This window comes from Onychomys torridus, chromosome 8 (assembly GCF_903995425.1).
Source record: "Onychomys torridus chromosome 8, mOncTor1.1, whole genome shotgun sequence".
In the NCBI taxonomy this organism is placed as follows: Eukaryota; Metazoa; Chordata; class Mammalia; order Rodentia; family Cricetidae; genus Onychomys; species Onychomys torridus.
This window is the reverse complement of record NC_050450.1, coordinates 50,184,099-50,201,261: the sequence shown is the minus strand read 5'-3', so window position 1 is coordinate 50,201,261 and position 17,163 is coordinate 50,184,099. Positions and strand designations below refer to the sequence as shown.

Here is a 17,163-nt window from a genome sequence, read left to right as displayed (position 1 = left end):
AAGATAGAAATAGCGCCTTTACCCAAACGTGCCCAGGGCCCTGTAGCTTGAGCTCAACAGCCACCCGGTTCAACACAACATAACCATTCATGTATGTGCTCATGGCATTCATTCCCAAAGTCTTAACAGTCCAAAAGTTTGGAGTCTTCGCTGAGATTCAGGGTATTCTATCTAGCTGTGGTTCTGTGCACATGTTCATGTTTGTGAACAAGAGTGCATATGTATGTGGAGGGCAGAGGACAACCACTGTGCACTTTGTTTCTGTTGAGGGGTCTCTCACTGGCCTAGGACTTGCCAAGTAGACCAGATTGGTTCATCTTGGCTGTCAACTTGACACTCAGGAAGCAGGGTCCTGGTCTGGCCCATGAGCATGCATGTAGGGCATCAGATGGCCCATGGGCATGTCTGTGGGGACATTGCCTTGATTGCTAGCTGGTGTAGGAGGAGCCAGCACACCATGGGCCCTGTCATCTTTACTCTGTACATGGCCCTGGGCTTCATAAGGAATGGAGCAGAGCAAAGGCTAGCGAGCAAGCCAGCAAGCAGCATTCCTCTACCATCTCTGTTTGAGGTTCCTGCCTGCAAGAGTTCCTGTTCTAGTTGAGCTCCGGCCATGACGTCCCTCAGTGATGGACTACAAGCTGTAACATGAAATAAACCCTTTGCTACTCAAGTGTCTACTATCACAGCAACAGGAAGCAAGCCAGGGCAGCTGGCTGTCCAGCTAGCCACTGCCGTCTCCCTATCTTTGCCTCCCCAGCATGGGGACCCTACCACCTGCCTCATTGGTTTTATTTTATTTTATTTTATTTTATTTTATTTTATTTTATTTTATTTTATTTTATTTTTGCATGTGTTCTAGAGTTCAAACTCAGCTGGGTTCTCCTGCACAGCAAGCACATTACTGATAGCCATCTCCCCACCCCAACCCTGTTGTTTGTTTTTCGAGACAGAGCTTTCTCTGTGTATCCCTGGCTGTCCTAGAACTTCCTCAGAGATCCGTCTGCCTCAGCCTCTCAAGTGCTTGGATTAAAGGTGCATACTGCTTCTACCACCTAACTCTTTTTATTTTTAATTAATTAAATTTTTTATTTTAGATGTAGGAGTAGTTGCCTGAATGTGTGTCTATGCACCACATGCGTGCTTGGTGCCCATAGATGTCAAAAGAAGGCATTGGATCTCCTGGAACTAAAGTAATAGATAGTTGTAAGTCACCATGTAGAGGCTGGGAATTGAACCCCAGGTCCTCTGGAAGAGCAGCTAGTGCTCCTAACCGCTGAGCCATCTCTCCAGACCCTTTGCAAAATCAAACCACAAGTAAAAACCTCTACTATACAGTAGCATGAGCATCACTAAAGGGAAGGGATAGGAAGACAGCAAGAAAAGACCAGACCAAAGCAAACCCAAACCCAGCAAGGTGAACACAAAGCCATGCAGCGCCATGGCTGGCATCTAGGCTTCTGCTGGCATCACTTGGCCTCCCACAGGCAGCCCACGCTCTCCAGTTCTGACGACTTGAGAACGGAACTGTGCTTCTGTCTTGAACTTGCTTCACCAGGTCCCTGCAGCTTTTCCCAGCAGTGTCTCCCAAGTCTCTCGTATCCTGAGGTCTCTAGCAATGCAGACGTTTCACCTTTACAACTTCCCACAATCAACTTAGGAGCTCTGTGCAGCGACTTTGACCCTACATGGCCTGGCCTCAGTGGTTTCCTTGAACCTTGGTACAAGTCTCCAGGACCCCTTCACTCTGGCATCTTCTGTGTCCATAAAACCAGTACCACATGGATGACAAGGTCAGTGGCCAGCTTGAGAGGCAGCCTGGCCCTTTTGGACAGCTGCAGCAACAAAATGCCCTGAAGGCTCTACCTTTTCAGCACTCTAAAATGAGTCTGCACTGCTATGCCCTGGAGCTCTCAGATGAGTGGAGTCTTCCCTTCATGGCGCTTGCCTATTGTCCAACTTGCCTGAACCCATCCGTCCTCAACTTTAACTAGGTTCAAACTACTTCCCTTGCAAAATGCACATCTTCACATCTTTCTGCTCTCATTGCACATCTGGATAAATGCAGAAGGTAATAACCAGGCTGTTAGGAACCAGGACTCCCCCCACCCCAAGCCTGCCTTCAGCAACTCAGTGCCAGCAGCCATGTCATTACTTGCCACCAAATGTGACACATTTCCACTGTCGCCACGAGTTGCATACCCTTCTAAGGCCTCCACCACAGTGGCCCCTTTTCTCTCTCTCTCTCTCTTGTCTCCGCCCAGAGGTGGCCTTTCGCTCCCGCCCCCAATAAACCTCTTGCATGAGATCTGCTGTGTGGGATGATCTTTGTGGCATTCTTTGTCCCCAGTCTGCCAAGATACTCTTCCTCTGAGAAACTCTAACACAGGGCACAGCTTGCACATTGCGCTGGCTTAAAATCTCCTCTGTCAAACAGTTATTAGTTTGAATTTAACCTCACTCAAGTTTTCAGAATGTGGGCAAAACACAGCCAGATTTTCTTGCCAGAATATAACATAAAGGTCCCTAACCCAAAACCTCATGGAGTCCCTGTTCCTCTTTGAAACCTCGTAAGCAGGCTCCTTACTGTCTACATGCCTGCCAGTTTCCTGGTCTCTGAACTCCCCACCACACTGGCTTATTAAGCTTGCTTATAACATTTGAGGGCTTCTCTAGCTCACATCTCCAAACTCTTCTACATTCCTCCTACAAAACAGTTCAGAATGCCTAGGAGCCACACGGTCAGGTTCCTCATTGTGACCCTACTTCTCAGTACCAATTTTATGAATAAATTACATTTTCATTGCCGTGACCAAATAACTGGCTAGAAGGGAATTAAGAAGGGATTTATTTTGGGGGGTTGGAGGTTTAGCTCAGTGGTAGAGCACTTGCCTAGCAAGCGCAAGGCCTGGTGTTCGATCCTCAGCTCCAAAAAAAAAGAAGGGATTTATTTTGGCTCATCGCCCATGATGGCTGGAAAGGACCAGCGGCAAGAGGCTGCTTGCTTATTCCTCAGCAGCTTTGCCTGGGGAGGGGAGAATTGGTGGGAAGAGCTGGAGCTCAGCTGCCTCTCTCCTTCCTTATCCAGTGGGCCTTCCTTCCTCAGCTAATCATTTCCAGAACAGCCTTTACAGACATGCCCAAAGGTGTATTTCGTTAATCTCATGAATGCTCTAAGCGCTAGAGGTTGTCCCCTCCATGTGCAGGTACACACACACACACACACACACACACACACACACACACACACACACACGCATTGCTCCTGTGTACATTCTTTGCTGTGTGACAAGCAGATGGCATCACAATGGCCTATAGCACGTTTCTCTTAATCCTGTCTCTGAGAAGATACAAGGTTAATTTAGTCAACTTGATTCAATTAAAGGACACTTAGAGACCAACCTGGTCTACACAGTGAGTTTCAGGCCAGCCAGGGCCACACTAGTGAGTTCCAGGCCAGCCAGGGCTACACAGTGAGTATGGGGATCTGCACAAGGAGGCGAGAGAACAACATCAAGCATTGTTCCTCAAGAGCTGTAGACATATTTTTGAGACAGGGTTACTTACTGGTTTAGACCTCACCAAGTAGGTCAGGTTGGCTCGCCAGTAAGCCCCAGAGATCTTCCTGTGCCATCTCCCCAGTGCTGGGATTATCAGTTCATGACACTACACCTGTGTTTTGCTTGGTCGTTTGGACTCAGGTCCTCTTGCTGACAGTTTGCCAACTGTGCTAGTTGCTCAGCCCAGTACTTTTCTTTTTCTCTGTTGTGTTTGTTTTGGTGCTGGCGATGAAGCCCAGGGCTACATGTATGGTAAGAACATGCACTGAGGAGATAACAAAAAGGCTCAGCTGGTAAGGATGCTTGCTTCCTGTGATCTAAGTTCAATCCCCAGGCCTGGCATGGTGGAAAAAAAGAATCAATTCCTACAAGTATGTATACATGTATACAATTAAGCCAATAAATAGTGTAATAATAACTAAGAGATATGCACTGAGGGTTGAAGAGAGGGCTCAGTGGATAAAGGGTGCTTGCCATGCAAACATGAGGACTGGGGTTCAGATCCCCAGAACCCATACGGAAGTTGGACAGTCATGGAAATCCACCTGTAATCCTAACCGTTGGGAGGCAAAGACAGGATCCCCTTGCTTCATAAGCCAAATCAGTGAGCTCAGCTTTTTGTAAAAGACTTTGCTCTCGGTAAATAAAGTAGAGAGCAACTGAGGAAGACCTGAGGTCACCCTTTGACCTCCACAAACACAATGCACCCCCACACATACACAAACATGCATATACATGAACACACACACCATATGCATACCAGTGCACATGACAAGAAAAGTGTGCACAGGGCTGCTCGCCACCAGCCAGCACAGTGTTTAAGGGAATACTTATTTCCCTGCACCTACGATGAAGGATGCCACATGAGGAAGCTTTGTTGCAGTGACACTTGCCCAAGATGTAGGACATAGAGATTTACAAAGGAACCCGCCGTCCCTTGGACAGGAAGCAGCGAGCTACTAGCAGAGGAGGCATAAGCTGCAAGAGCATCCGATTCGGTTACTACCTCATGTTCTTTCTGCATTTCTGGCTTGCTACGGAAGATCCCCATGAAGGTATGTGCTCAGGTTGGTGTGTGTAATAAGTGTTCTCACTAAGGGTTTCTCTCGGATTTAAGCTGCTGAGCACCTGAGCTCACAAAGGAACAGGTTTAAATGCCTCACTGATCTAAGTAACTAAGAAACTCCTCTCCATTTCACAAAGATGAGAGAAAAACCTCAAAGCTCCATCTTCAGCTGCAACGAAATCCAGTCTCTAGCAACAGGCAACTCTCTCTGTTTGTGGTCCTCAAACACAAGCTGCTATCAATTGTGGCGAGGGTTTGTTTAAATGCACACACCTGACTGCATCTCTTCTTTTTCTTATTTATTTATTTATTGATTGATTTGATGTGTATTGATGTTTCACTTACATGTAGGTCTGTGTGAGGTGCTGGATCCCTGGGAACCAGGGTTATATCCAGTTGTGAGCTGCCATGTGGGTGTTGGGAATTGAACCTGGGTCCTTTGGAAGAGCAGCCAGTGCTCCTAACCTCTGAGCCATCTCTCCAGCCCCTGACTTCATTTCTCAACATCAACCACCAAGTTGCTGAGTCCCCAGGTCTGAGGCAGACATTTCTAGGGGCTGTGACAATGTTTAGAGCAGCCTGTCTGTGGAAATCGAATAGAACTCACCTAGTAATTTTACATTGTCTGGTAGCTACATTCAAAAGTAAACTCAAGCAAATAAAGGACCTTATGGCAGCCTGGCAAGATGGCTCACTGGGTAAAGTGCTTGCTACACAAGCCTGACAATCACCTGCCAGAGCCATGGTGGCAGGAGTGAACAGACTCCCCCACAAAACTCCACACACCTGACCCAGGACCAGCATCACCATCGCCACCACCATGACAATAATATACAATAACAATAATTTTTTAAATTAAACTTTATACAGCATGTGGTGGCACATAGCTTTAATCCCAGTATTTGGGAGCCAGAGGCAGGCAGATTTCTGTGTGTCTGAGGCCAGCCTGGCCTAAACAGTGAGTTCCAGGACAGCCATAGCTACATAAAGAGACCTGTCTTAGAAAAGAAAGAGGAAGACAGACAGACAGACTTCATAGGCAATGGTTACAGGTGATGATTATGTCAGTAAAGTCCCTGCTGCATAAGCCTGAGGACCTGATCTCAGAACCCCAGCATCCACATAAAAACGCAGCAACATTCTTGGGAGAACAGAGACAGGTGGATTCCTGGAGCTCATCAGCCAGCTAGCCTAGCAAACTAGTGAGCTCCTGGTTCAATAAGACTATATTAACATATAAGGTAGACAGCAATCTAAAGAGATCCCTGATGTTGACCTCTGGCCTCCACATACACATGCATGTACACCCACATGTGCAGCCAAGTGAATAAATACTCATATAAACAAGGGAATTTATTTTTAAATGAATATATAAAAATAGTATCAATGTGATTAATATAAAATGCTCATAGTCATTTAATGAAGGGATATTCCAAGAAATGCATAGCTAGGCAATTCTTTCATGGTGTAAAACGTCACAGAATATACTTCCACAAACCACTACGCCATAAGCTCTATGGTATATAGAGAGATTATAGAGACAGTATACATATATGCGTGTATGTATATAGTGATATTGTTTCTGGGGTCATGATAAATAAACAGCACAAAATTAATCAAGACAAGAGAAAGGACAAACTCAGCAGATGTGGTCAACAGCACCTATGAATGAAACACCTGCAGCCTCACATAGCCATTTCCCAGCACACTTCTGTCTTTGTAAGTAGGCATGCTCCAGAATAGTTATTAAAAAGCATGGCAAATACATAAACCAGGGACACAGCTGGTTATCAGCTTTTCAAACTTTATCATACTGATTATATAGCTGGGTATGCCATTCCCTCATATGACTGGCAAAAGTAGTCACCCAAACATGTTACCACACACACATGAGCAATGCACTGTGCTCTGACCTTATAATGGTATGCCACTAGGCTATGGAAAGTCCTCAAGCCCACTATAATGTTATAGAGCCATTGCACATGTGTCTATCACTGGCTGAAGCATCATCTCATGGCTCGTGGCTGTATATTAGTGGGCTCTCCTGCATTATAACTCTTTAAACCTGGCTAAAGAGCATAGCTTCATTTTGCCTGGCCACATTCTAAGGACTCCATTGCCATAGTTGGCTAGGGGCAACCATATTGAGAGCATTCTATAGGAATTATCAAAGAACACTGCTTGGGACTCAAGACTCAGACAAGAGCCCATGCTGGAAGGCTGCACTCCTTCAAGGATGTAGTACTGTTACAGTGCATGCCGGGAAGTTTGATGTCTCCAAACATGTCCCTAGCTGCAAGGCCCAGCAGCCTGTTCAGGGCCAGCATGGGACCAGCATCTAACTACTCTCAGTTATGGGTTTTTCTTTCTCATTTTTCTTTGTTGTTCTCTTTTCCTTTTATTAAGAAATAGGAAATGGCAAGGTGGTGGTGGCACACGTCTTTAATCCCAGCACTCCGGGAGGCAGAGGCAGGTGGATCTCTGTGAATTCGAGGCCAGCCTGGTCTACAGAATAAGATCTAAAACAGGCACCAAAACCACACAGAGAAACCCTGTCTCAAAAAACAAACAAAACAAAACAAAAAATAAAAAAAAAAATAGAACAAATATGAAATGAAGAAAAAGGCGACTCGGCCTTCCAAGAGATGCAGGAGGTCAGCAGGCTGGCCATATACTTTGTACACATTCTGGACTAGGCTGGGCATCAGGAGATGACACAGAAGCAGTGGGCAGGGTGATGAGAGACAGCTAGAGAGTCCAGTCCTCGGACCAGCCTCTTGAGATGCAGTCTTGAACCCTTGTCCCATAGAGATGTGGGAACCTTAGGATATATTCATTTTACCATCATCCTTGGATTTATCCAAACTATACTCAAAAATAGTAGGAAAAAACAACATCTGTTCAGAAAATGTAGATTATTTTCCTCATCCTTATTCCTAAAACATTACGGTGTAACAGCTATTTATGTTCAATTAGACATTATAAGTAATCCAGAGATGCTAGAGGCATCCAGGGCTCACAGGGCTTGCAGGTTCTATGAAAATCCTACCCTGTTTCAGATGAGGCTCTAGAGCACCCACAGGTTTTGGCATCCACAGGAATCCTGAAAGAAAATGCCTGTGGACAGTGAGGTACAACTCAGATTTCTTTTCTGCTCATACAAACTCAAACCAATGTTTTGTCGACTGTAACCAAGTGAGCTCTGACTCACAGCCTTGGGTCCTTTGTTGCGGCTGGAGTGATGTGGTCTGTTGAAGCCAGAGCATGCATGCTGCTGCTTGAATACCAAGAAGGTTTACAGCAGCATCTCCGCCTGTTCTTGAATTTCCTGCAGCTCAGGCAGCATCTGAAATTAGGGATTCAGCTCCATTTTGGGTGGATTTGATTCCGTTTCCTATTTGTGAACAGTTAAGATGTCCACATCCATTTACTCTCAAACATTACCGTGTTGACTAGTCCAGGCAGGGCTATAGGGATATTTGCTATAGGTTCCAACTTCCCGATCGGCTTCTAAGTTTTCACTGGGGAAGGAAATCTGCTTGCTTTTTGGACCATCACCATTTCCTTCTCTTCTCATCTGCTCTCTGGAGTTTCGGCGATCCATTGCCAACCCTCAGCTGGAAAGGACAGGGCTAGCAAGATGCAGGCACAGTTCAGGTCTTCCTACCCACTTTCCAGCCCCTGGTATCCTTGTCATAATATCAGGCCAAGAAAGCTCATGGCTCAGAATGGAGAACAGGGAGCCTACCACATGAGTCCATGCTTCTCCTTAACACTTTCCTATGGCAGAAGCTTCTGAAGCAATGACCTTAGCTGTTGGAATGGCCAGCATCATACTGTCCCCAGAAACACTCTTGTACCTTCCTGAAATACTGCCCTGACACCCAACCTCTCTATCTAGCCCAGTATAGTAGATCTCACACCTGGGCCCAGCCAGGTAAATGGGTGGAACTCGAAAATATTATCTCAGCCAGGTGGTGGTGGTGGCACATGCCTTTAATCCCAGCCAGCACTCAGGATGCAGAGGCAGGTGGATCTCTGTGAGTTTGAGGCCAGCCTGGTCTACAAAGTGAGTTCCAGGACAGCCAAGACTACACAGAAGAACCCTGTCTCAAACAACAACAACAACAAAACTCCAAACAAACAAAAAGGAAAATGTCAAACAAAAATCTCAAGTAAGATAATCCAGACACAGAAAGAAAGACAAACAGAGCTAAAGTTCCTAGCTCCAAATATTCAGGTGTGAGTATAAAACGGGCATCTCACAGCCCTGCCCTGAAAGTCTGTACCTTACTAAGCCGAGACTCAAAGGCCAGTGAGGTTGAAGACTTGGAACTCTTCATGCCGGAAGGGGTCCCAGGGAGGGGCCGAGTGCGATCAGGACCATGGCTGCCTGCTTTGGCAACTGGACTCCAGGGCTTGGTGGCACTCCGCATGATGTCCTGGGGAGACCTTCTCTCTGTAGAAGGGTACAAAGGAAAACACTTGTTTCTAAAACAGTACTCATGAGTGACATGATAAAGCTTTACAAACTCCATTCACTGAGCTTACAGTTGCTACTACAGAGTGTTAGGATTTAGCTTGGTATAGAATACTCTGTTCAACCTAAGATGCTACTTTTACATGCTGCTCATTTTTATACCTCTGAATAGGTGTTTACCAATTTATTATAATGTATATGCAATAAGATTGATATTCTGATATTGCTTTTCAGCAAATGATACCTTATTCTTATTACAGATACCTAACAGATATGTATCACACTACCACTACATATGTATAAACACAGACATGCACGCATGTGCACACACACAATCTAGCAGCTTGCATCAAGATATAAATGCCCCCGAGCTTTGCAGCTTTAGAACTATCAAAACAATCTTCTTAATTTTTAAACACATATAAATGAGTTATGGAGTGTTAAATTTCACAGAAATACAAATGACTCCTTTTTGATAAAAATGGATACCATTTAAAAATTAATGAAGTGCATTTTAATTGGTCAGACCTGACATGCAGGGTTATTTCCTTAGTTAAATAATTTATGAAAGAAAAAAATCATTCAAAGTATCAGACTGCAAGGCTAAGTTACGCACATCTTTAATCCCAGTACTCCGGAGGCCAAGGCAGATGCGTCTCTGTGAGTTCAAGACCTGTCTGGTCTACATAACAAGTTCCAGGACATCTAGGGCTATGTAGAGAAACCCTGTTTCAGGGAGCGGGGAGCGGGGGGTAGCAGACTGGAGCTAAAGACCTAGGAGAAAGCTTGACTCTAGGGACAGAAGAGCCAGCACCCGGGTCCAGCCATCAGCTGTCATTTATGACCCCTTGCATCCTCCAACCTTCAGCCTTGCTGTCAACAGCATCTCAAGGCTGGATCAAAAGTTCCAGTATCTTTGTACAGCCACCCTGCCTCTGTCTATCCCTGTGGGCTCTGGTATGACAAGACACCAAACCACAGTGTTCTATCCTCTCAAAAGACACCCACAGATGACAAGCAATTCCAGAAGCCACTCTCTTATGGGGCACAAAGGCTCTGGTTAACCTAGTTAACTCTAGCTGGTGCCAGAGTGGAGGGCCTCCTCTGCCTCATAACATCCTAGGATGCTCTGCAGCCCAGGTCAGGCTGCCAGCACCTCATGCTCCTGTCCCTTCCCTGACCAGAAGAAACCATCTCATCAGATAGTATCTGTCTCTCTAATAGTCACTGGTTCCTCTTCCTGTTTAAGCCAAATGGTTACATAGAGACATGTGTCCTTTCTAGCTGCAGCTATGTAGATGTGGCTAATGATTAGAGATCCAGCAGTACTGCTTGAGCATGTGCATATGCATAGCATGAACCAGGCCTTAGGTTCCATTCCTAGACCCCCCCCCCCCCGACACATCTGAGTTCATTATTGGTAAAGGAAAGGAAAAAAGGGGGCTACTATTTGTTTTTCAGAATTTTTCCTAAGGAATGGTATATGATTTCATTACATGATTCACTCAGAACCTTCTCAGTCTCAGCATGGTTCCAGGTCTTGTGGTTTCTTAAAAATTCAGTATTTAAAAAAAAAAAAAGAGCTTATTGCCAATGTATTTTGCTGATGTTTAGCACTGATTATTTTTCTTTCTCAACCCATGCTTTTTCTTTCTGGTTTCCACAGCAACAGTGAAAGAACACTTAGGTTAAGACCTGTGTAGTGACTAATTTCATTGGGATGTTCTCTCTCTCTCAGTATAGAATGAAATAACACAGTCCAAACGATTCAAGAGAATCAGTTAATGTTGCCCCCAACCACAAGATAACCAGGACCATGTCAGGCTGACTCATGCAGATCATTTTAATAAAATATCCACTTGATCAACATCCCCTTTTATGCTATTAGAACTACTTAGAAATGAGCATTGTAGGGCTTCCTGTATGAAAGCACTAGGTGTGTATTTTCCAAAACCTGCCAAGGTTACCCTTAAAATAAAAATGCTTTTAATCTACTCCCCAGAAAAGAAAACTATGAAGCCAGAAGCAGCGGGAAAAGAATGGACATTTTCCCTGCCAATCATTCTCTTGACATTTTAGGAGGACTCAATCAGTTAATCAATCAGTATTGATCCAAATTCAAATATATAAGCTCAACTCTTAATTTCTGGAACAGATCTGAGGGACTGGATAGAGTTTAACTTTTTTTTTTTAAGTCAGCAGGTTTCTTGCTCTATTTTAAAATTCTCTGGTCACTTCTTTGCCACATCACTTCCTGTACTCTCCTCAGATGTTCTGAATTTGATAAAGTTGTTCACAAATAAATGTCCCCCGTAAGGCATCCACGCCACCTTCTCTAAGAGCCTGTCATTCTGTTCCGTTACAATCGTCTTCACTGAACTCGGTTCTCCCTGCTGTACTTACCCACCTGCTAGCCTCTTTCCTGCCAAGTCCATCTTTCAGAAGTCAAAATGCTCAATAATGAATCATTAATGTCCTACCCGCCATACCCAAGAGTCATTTCCAATGATGACAGCAGAATATCAAAACTGGTCAGGCAGTTTAAGGATAGGAACCACCATTCTTGTCCTTGGCCATAAAACCAACAATGGCTTTGGTCTTGTCCTGGCTAGAGGCCAGAAATGCCAGAAGGGGGCTCTGTTTCCTGGTCTGGTTTCTTATCAGCTTTCTTCTCCTTTTTACACAATTGGAATGAGCCCTCCTCCCTAACTATACGTGAAGACATAATTGAAACTATGGAGCATATAGACACCTCATAGGTAGGCCAACTGGACTGACCAGCTCACCTCCCATGCAGTTTCTGCTTTAAGTCCTACAAGAAACCCTTAGCCTAGCAGCTTGATGGTACCCCATTTTCTGGGACTCCCTCCTGCTATACAGGAACTCTGCTTTCCCTTTTTCTCTTAAGTTCCCACCTAAAATCCTATACTAACTCTGCTTTCTAAACTCAACCTCCCGTTATCTGTGAATTTCATTCTCTGAGTTCATGAGAAAAGGGAACTGGAAGCCATTGGTGTGGGATAGCTCTGCTGTTCATTGGTCTGTCTGGTACCTTAGCTCTACAAACTAGGCACATGTGAGGTGGGAATCCTCCATCACTTTGAAGGGCCTTCGCTGCTTTTGGTTTTACAAGTAGGGCAAGTGCCAGATGGGATGTCCAGGAGGAACCTCTCACCATCAGCATAGAGAACTGACATCTCAGTTCTGAGAGGTCCAAACAGTCACGGCAAGGAGTGAGTGAGGAAGGAGGATTGGTCCCTGTACCACCCGGTAGAGAGGCGGCTGTAGCATCTGTCCCTCAGGCTCCGTGTCTTAGGGACTTATTTAATTTCACCCTGTCCTCCACTCCAACCCTAATGAAGGTCCTCTCTGTGTCCTGGAATCCTGGCAGTCCCTGGCCACTCCTAGCCTTGGGCTCTTCTGAAATGGACTTGAGAGAGATGTATCCCCTGAGCTGTCTATATAGCTCAGGCTAACATTGGCCTTGCCTTCTCTTCTCTTGCAGGAAGGAAGGCCTCCTGCTGGACAGGGAGCAGGTATACTCCAGGTCCATCCTGTCAACAGGCTTCCACCCATCCAATCTCTCACCGCTTCTATTACCACCCGGTCCCCCCAGCACCCACCCTAGTCCTGGCTCTCCGACACACAGAGAACCGGCTAGCTCCATAAATGCTGTAGTGACCTGGTAGCAACGATCCCATTCCACTTTGAGTAGAAGGTGCTGGCCAATGCCCCGTGTGGATGGTTCCTTTAAATTCCTCAACCCTGGGAGGTGTTGTCTTGTGCTATAGTTGGAATATTGGGTATCCCCCAAATTTACATGGTGAAACTGAAGCCCCAGTGTGGTACCGTTGGGAAATTGGACATCTGGGAAAGAACTGGGTCAGGAGAACAGAAGTCTTTCAAAAGGGACTGCTGTCCTTACAGAAATGGCCGAGGGAACATTTTTGCCCTTCTACGAAGTGGGAACAGACACATGAGAAGGTGACACCATGAACCAGAGAGAGAACTCTCATTAGACACTGAATCTGCTGGCCCTGATCTCAGGCTTGCCAGCCTCCACAACTGTGAGCAGTAACTTTTGGATCTTTATGAGGTACCCACTTTAGCTCTAACAAACTAACACCCTCCCATGTGTAGAAGATGAAATTTCCTTTGACTCAGTGAGGTCAAGCTACTTGCCTAGAACACAGAACTCATCTGCAGCCAAGACTGAAACCAGGGGTGGACAGGCCATCTGGCTAACCTCTGCCCACATGAGAAACAAGAGGGCTGTGGATCAAATCCCCCAGCAGGTCTAGCTCCTTGACCACAGGGAGCCTGGGCATGGCTGTACTCTATGCCTCTCATTGTCAGATGGCGTACAAATGGCGACTTCACAAACCATTGAAGGACTAAGGAGAAGATGTACATGACATACAAGGCACACAGAAGACTCTCCACAAATACAAGCTGCTTTCTATCAACTATGTCTATCAGGCCACTGCTTATTAGCTCAACAATACACAGCCACAAATCAATTAAATCTTCAGGACTGTAGGCGGCCAGGCATACCAGGCAAATGTTCTTCCTGTATACAGAACAGCCTGTTTTCATCTGGAAATATGGACATGGAGAAGCGAGAGGAAAATAAACACAGAGGCGGACGCCTTACAGTCTCAGGTTCGGTTTTAGAAAATCTGGGCTGCTGCAAGATAAACACAGGTGGGCACACTCGCTGAGTAATGGCTCTCTCCCGAATGTGAATTAGTAACAGAAAAAGAAATAGGTGGCCTCTGGCCAAGCACAGAGTAGCCAGAAGGAAAAAGAGTTTCTAACCTTAATTCTCTGATTTCTTAAAGTCCTCATAAACAATACAAAGGACCAAATCAATTAAGGAATTGCTGTTGCATTTAGGGACTCATTCAGAGAAGGGAGGGGAGACAGAGGAGGGCGTGGGGAGGGTCTTCCCAGAAGTGTTCTCTTTGTAAAATGTTAAGCATTTTACTGTGATGCCAAGCTTCATTCCTGTTCAGAACAGTGTATGACTTCCGTTTTAACCGTCTCCCATGAACTGCACGGCATAAAGCAGGGAAGGAAGGAGAAAGGGAGGCGTGGGGAGAGAGGGGTATGAGACAGGGGAGTATACAAGGGGCTGTGTCCCAGCAAAGGTTCAGGAACTGCGATCTTCCCAACATGTGCTGGGGTTAGCTGGGGGCCTTATCTCTATTTCCCTTTTAAGGCAAGAAAACTGGAAGGCGACTGGGAAAGCATTCTGGATGAACAGAAAATAACGAGTCTCCAAGAGTGGGAGGGCGTTCGGGTCTCAGCTGCAAGCACAATAAGCTGTAGGAAGCAGAAAGTTAAAGCATTCAATCTGGAGAGCTAAGAAAATAGGAATGTGCACATAGCTCAATTACCATGGGACCTGGCAGGAAGTGCAGCACCAGGGATCAACACGCTGGAAATATCTAGCCAAAGACTATTAGGACAGTATTAAATTTGCTCCAGACACTTGGATGGGCCGGTTCCAGGCCTGAGATAATTCTGCCCCCAGGGCACACAAGGCATCCACAATGGCACACCTTGGGGTGCTACCGCACAGAGGCTAGAGGTGCCATTGGGCATCCTCCCCACCAGAGGAATCCCATGACCACGAAGCATCTAAGCCAAAATGTCAGTGATGCTGTGGGGGAAGAAGCAGTGTCGGGGTCACAGGGTCTTGGGCAGGCACCTGCTGAGCTTCTCATGGAACACAGAACTGTCTGTGGACTGTCCTCAGACTTCAGTGGTGGTCACAGGAAATGCTTCCCAAAATGATGATTTCCTGTAGCTTGGAGATGAAAGAAATCATCCCAACGGCCTCACATTCCTTCGTGGTCAACAGGGAAAAGAAAAGCTTTCCACACAGCATCAGAAGAGATGCTGAAAACTAGGATGCCCTGGCCCCATCCGCAGACAAAAGCTACAGGGCAATGACTGGATCATCGTCAGCATATCACAAACAAAAAACTAAATGCTGTCAGGAACTCAGAAGTCATGGCGCTCTGCCAAGGGTGGGAAGCAAAAGTAACAGCAGAGACAGGGCATAATCTGGAATGAGAAACCAAGGCGGGGACAGTCATGACTATGAAATGCAGGTGGCGGAGGCCGTAATCTGTGGCTATATTGAGATCAAGTGTTCAGAACGACTAGTCTGGGGTGTCCTTCTGGCTCCAGAGCCAAGCCAAGAAGCTGGCAGCCTGTAGTGTGCGGTGACCACTAATGGGCAGTTATTTCCTTACTTATCATGTGGCTTCACATCAGAGGCTTGAAGTGAGTGAAACAAAGCTGCAGGAAAAGGAGAAGGAAATAAAATCCCTCAAGAGCCCTTTCTCTGGGAACAGTCTCAAAGAACACAAGGCAGAAGTACAAAGCAAGAAAAAGAAGAGAGGGAGCCGGAGGCTTTCATGCTTATTCAGGCTGAAGCATCCTGAGTCCTATTTGTTCCGTCCTGGTTTGGGGCATCTGGTGCAGGCCTCCACCTCTGCTTGGAATGCCTGCTGGGAAATGGAGTTGAGCGATGAGGAATGAGGGCATGGCAGAGTTTGCAGAACCCCAGGGCTATTAGCCTCGGCACCTCTAGCCTGCAGGGGTCAGTGGAGGAGGCAGCTAGGACCCAGAGGGAGCTGGACCAGGATCCAGAGGGCACAGAGGGTGCAGCTGGGGAAATAACCCCTCATAGAAGCCACTTCTCCCCTCCCCACAGGGTGCCAGCGAGGCTGGAGTGTGAGCCCAGTGTCTCTGGTAGCCTTGCATGGCACAAACACAGGAAACCAAGGACACCCGCCCAGCTCCCTTGGCTGGCTCCCTTAAACACTACCTTCCAAAGTGAACTTAAATCTTCTCTCCCTAGAATCTGTTTCTCTAGCCACAAAGGAAGGGCTCCTCGGGGCTCCTTGGCAGTCTGTCCCCTTACCCACCTGCCCAATAGATCTGCAAACCTACCCAGAGGGCATCCTTGTAGGGACTGCCTGTTTACCACAAGCGTTAGCAGAGTCCTGAACAGCTCCTCATAACCAGTCTCACCCCTGACGTGTCCATTTGTCTTCAGCCCCACCTTTCTTTGAGCCACCCAGTCTCAGCCCTCGGCATCATTTTGGACTCTGCCCTGGGCTCCCATTTCTCAAATCCACAGCAGGACACACGGGCAGATCAGGTCCCTGCAGTGCTTCTGATGGGCCTTTATACCCAGCAGAAACCTCTGCCAACACCTCTCTTGTCCCTCCTTGTATCCCCGCCAGACTTCTACAGGTTCAGCTGGCACCTGTCACTTTCTCTTTAAAAACCTGTCGTGTATCCTTATTTTTAAGCCGGTCTTTATCAACACCATGCGCCAGCACAATGAGCCACATTTCCTTTTACTATCTCTCGTGTCCCTTGCCAGGGAGCCAACAGCTGCAGTTGGCACATCAGAACTAAGGAGTAAAAAGGCTAACTCCCTGAGGCTGGCCAGGCCGTGCCACCTTCTACTGTGCACCTAATCCTGGGCCGCTGTTCCTGCTCACTGGCCTTCTTAGTTCATTCCAGGCATTACAACACAATACCTCATGGGGCTGGGGGTGCAGCTCGGGTGTAGAGTGCTTGCCTGGCATGTATGAGGCCCTGGTTCGAGCCCCAGCAGTGCTAAAAGGGAACAAAACCTCCTTATACTGGGTAACTAAGGGGCATTTTTATTTGTTAGGGCATTTCCAGACATTAGGCGCATGTGGGAACACAAATGGGGGGAACATTCTGAGTGGGTGGCACCATCAGATAGGCTGGGAGTCTGATGGGACAGGCGTGGCAAAAGGAAGCCAGCAAGTGCCGGTGCCTCCTCTGACACACACTCCTAGCACTACGGTGCTCTGCCAAAGCAATTTAGCCAACCAACCATGCCTGGAATCCCTGACGCTAGGACCCAAAATAAGCCTTCCCTCTCTGTCCTAGTCAGGGTCACTAATGCAGGGACACCATGACCAAGGCAACTTGGGGAGGAAAGAGTTTATTTCAGCTTACACCCCCAGGTGACTGTCCATTACAGAGGCTTTCAAGTCAGG

At 46.6% G+C, this 17,163-nt stretch overlaps 1 protein-coding gene across 6 annotated transcripts in view; it reads right to left on the bottom strand.

The window, feature by feature from the left end:
* Specc1 (sperm antigen with calponin homology and coiled-coil domains 1) overlaps positions 1-17,163 on the bottom strand; it is a 274,206-nt gene that overhangs the window by 194,983 nt on the left and 62,060 nt on the right. For all 6 annotated transcript variants that reach the window (XM_036196411.1, XM_036196418.1, XM_036196412.1 and 3 more), the window contains exon 2: positions 8,916-9,085. In XM_036196411.1, the coding sequence (XP_036052304.1) occupies positions 8,916-9,062 (147 nt within the window). In that variant the 5' untranslated portion in view covers positions 9,063-9,085. The remainder of the gene's footprint in view (positions 1-8,915; positions 9,086-17,163) is intronic.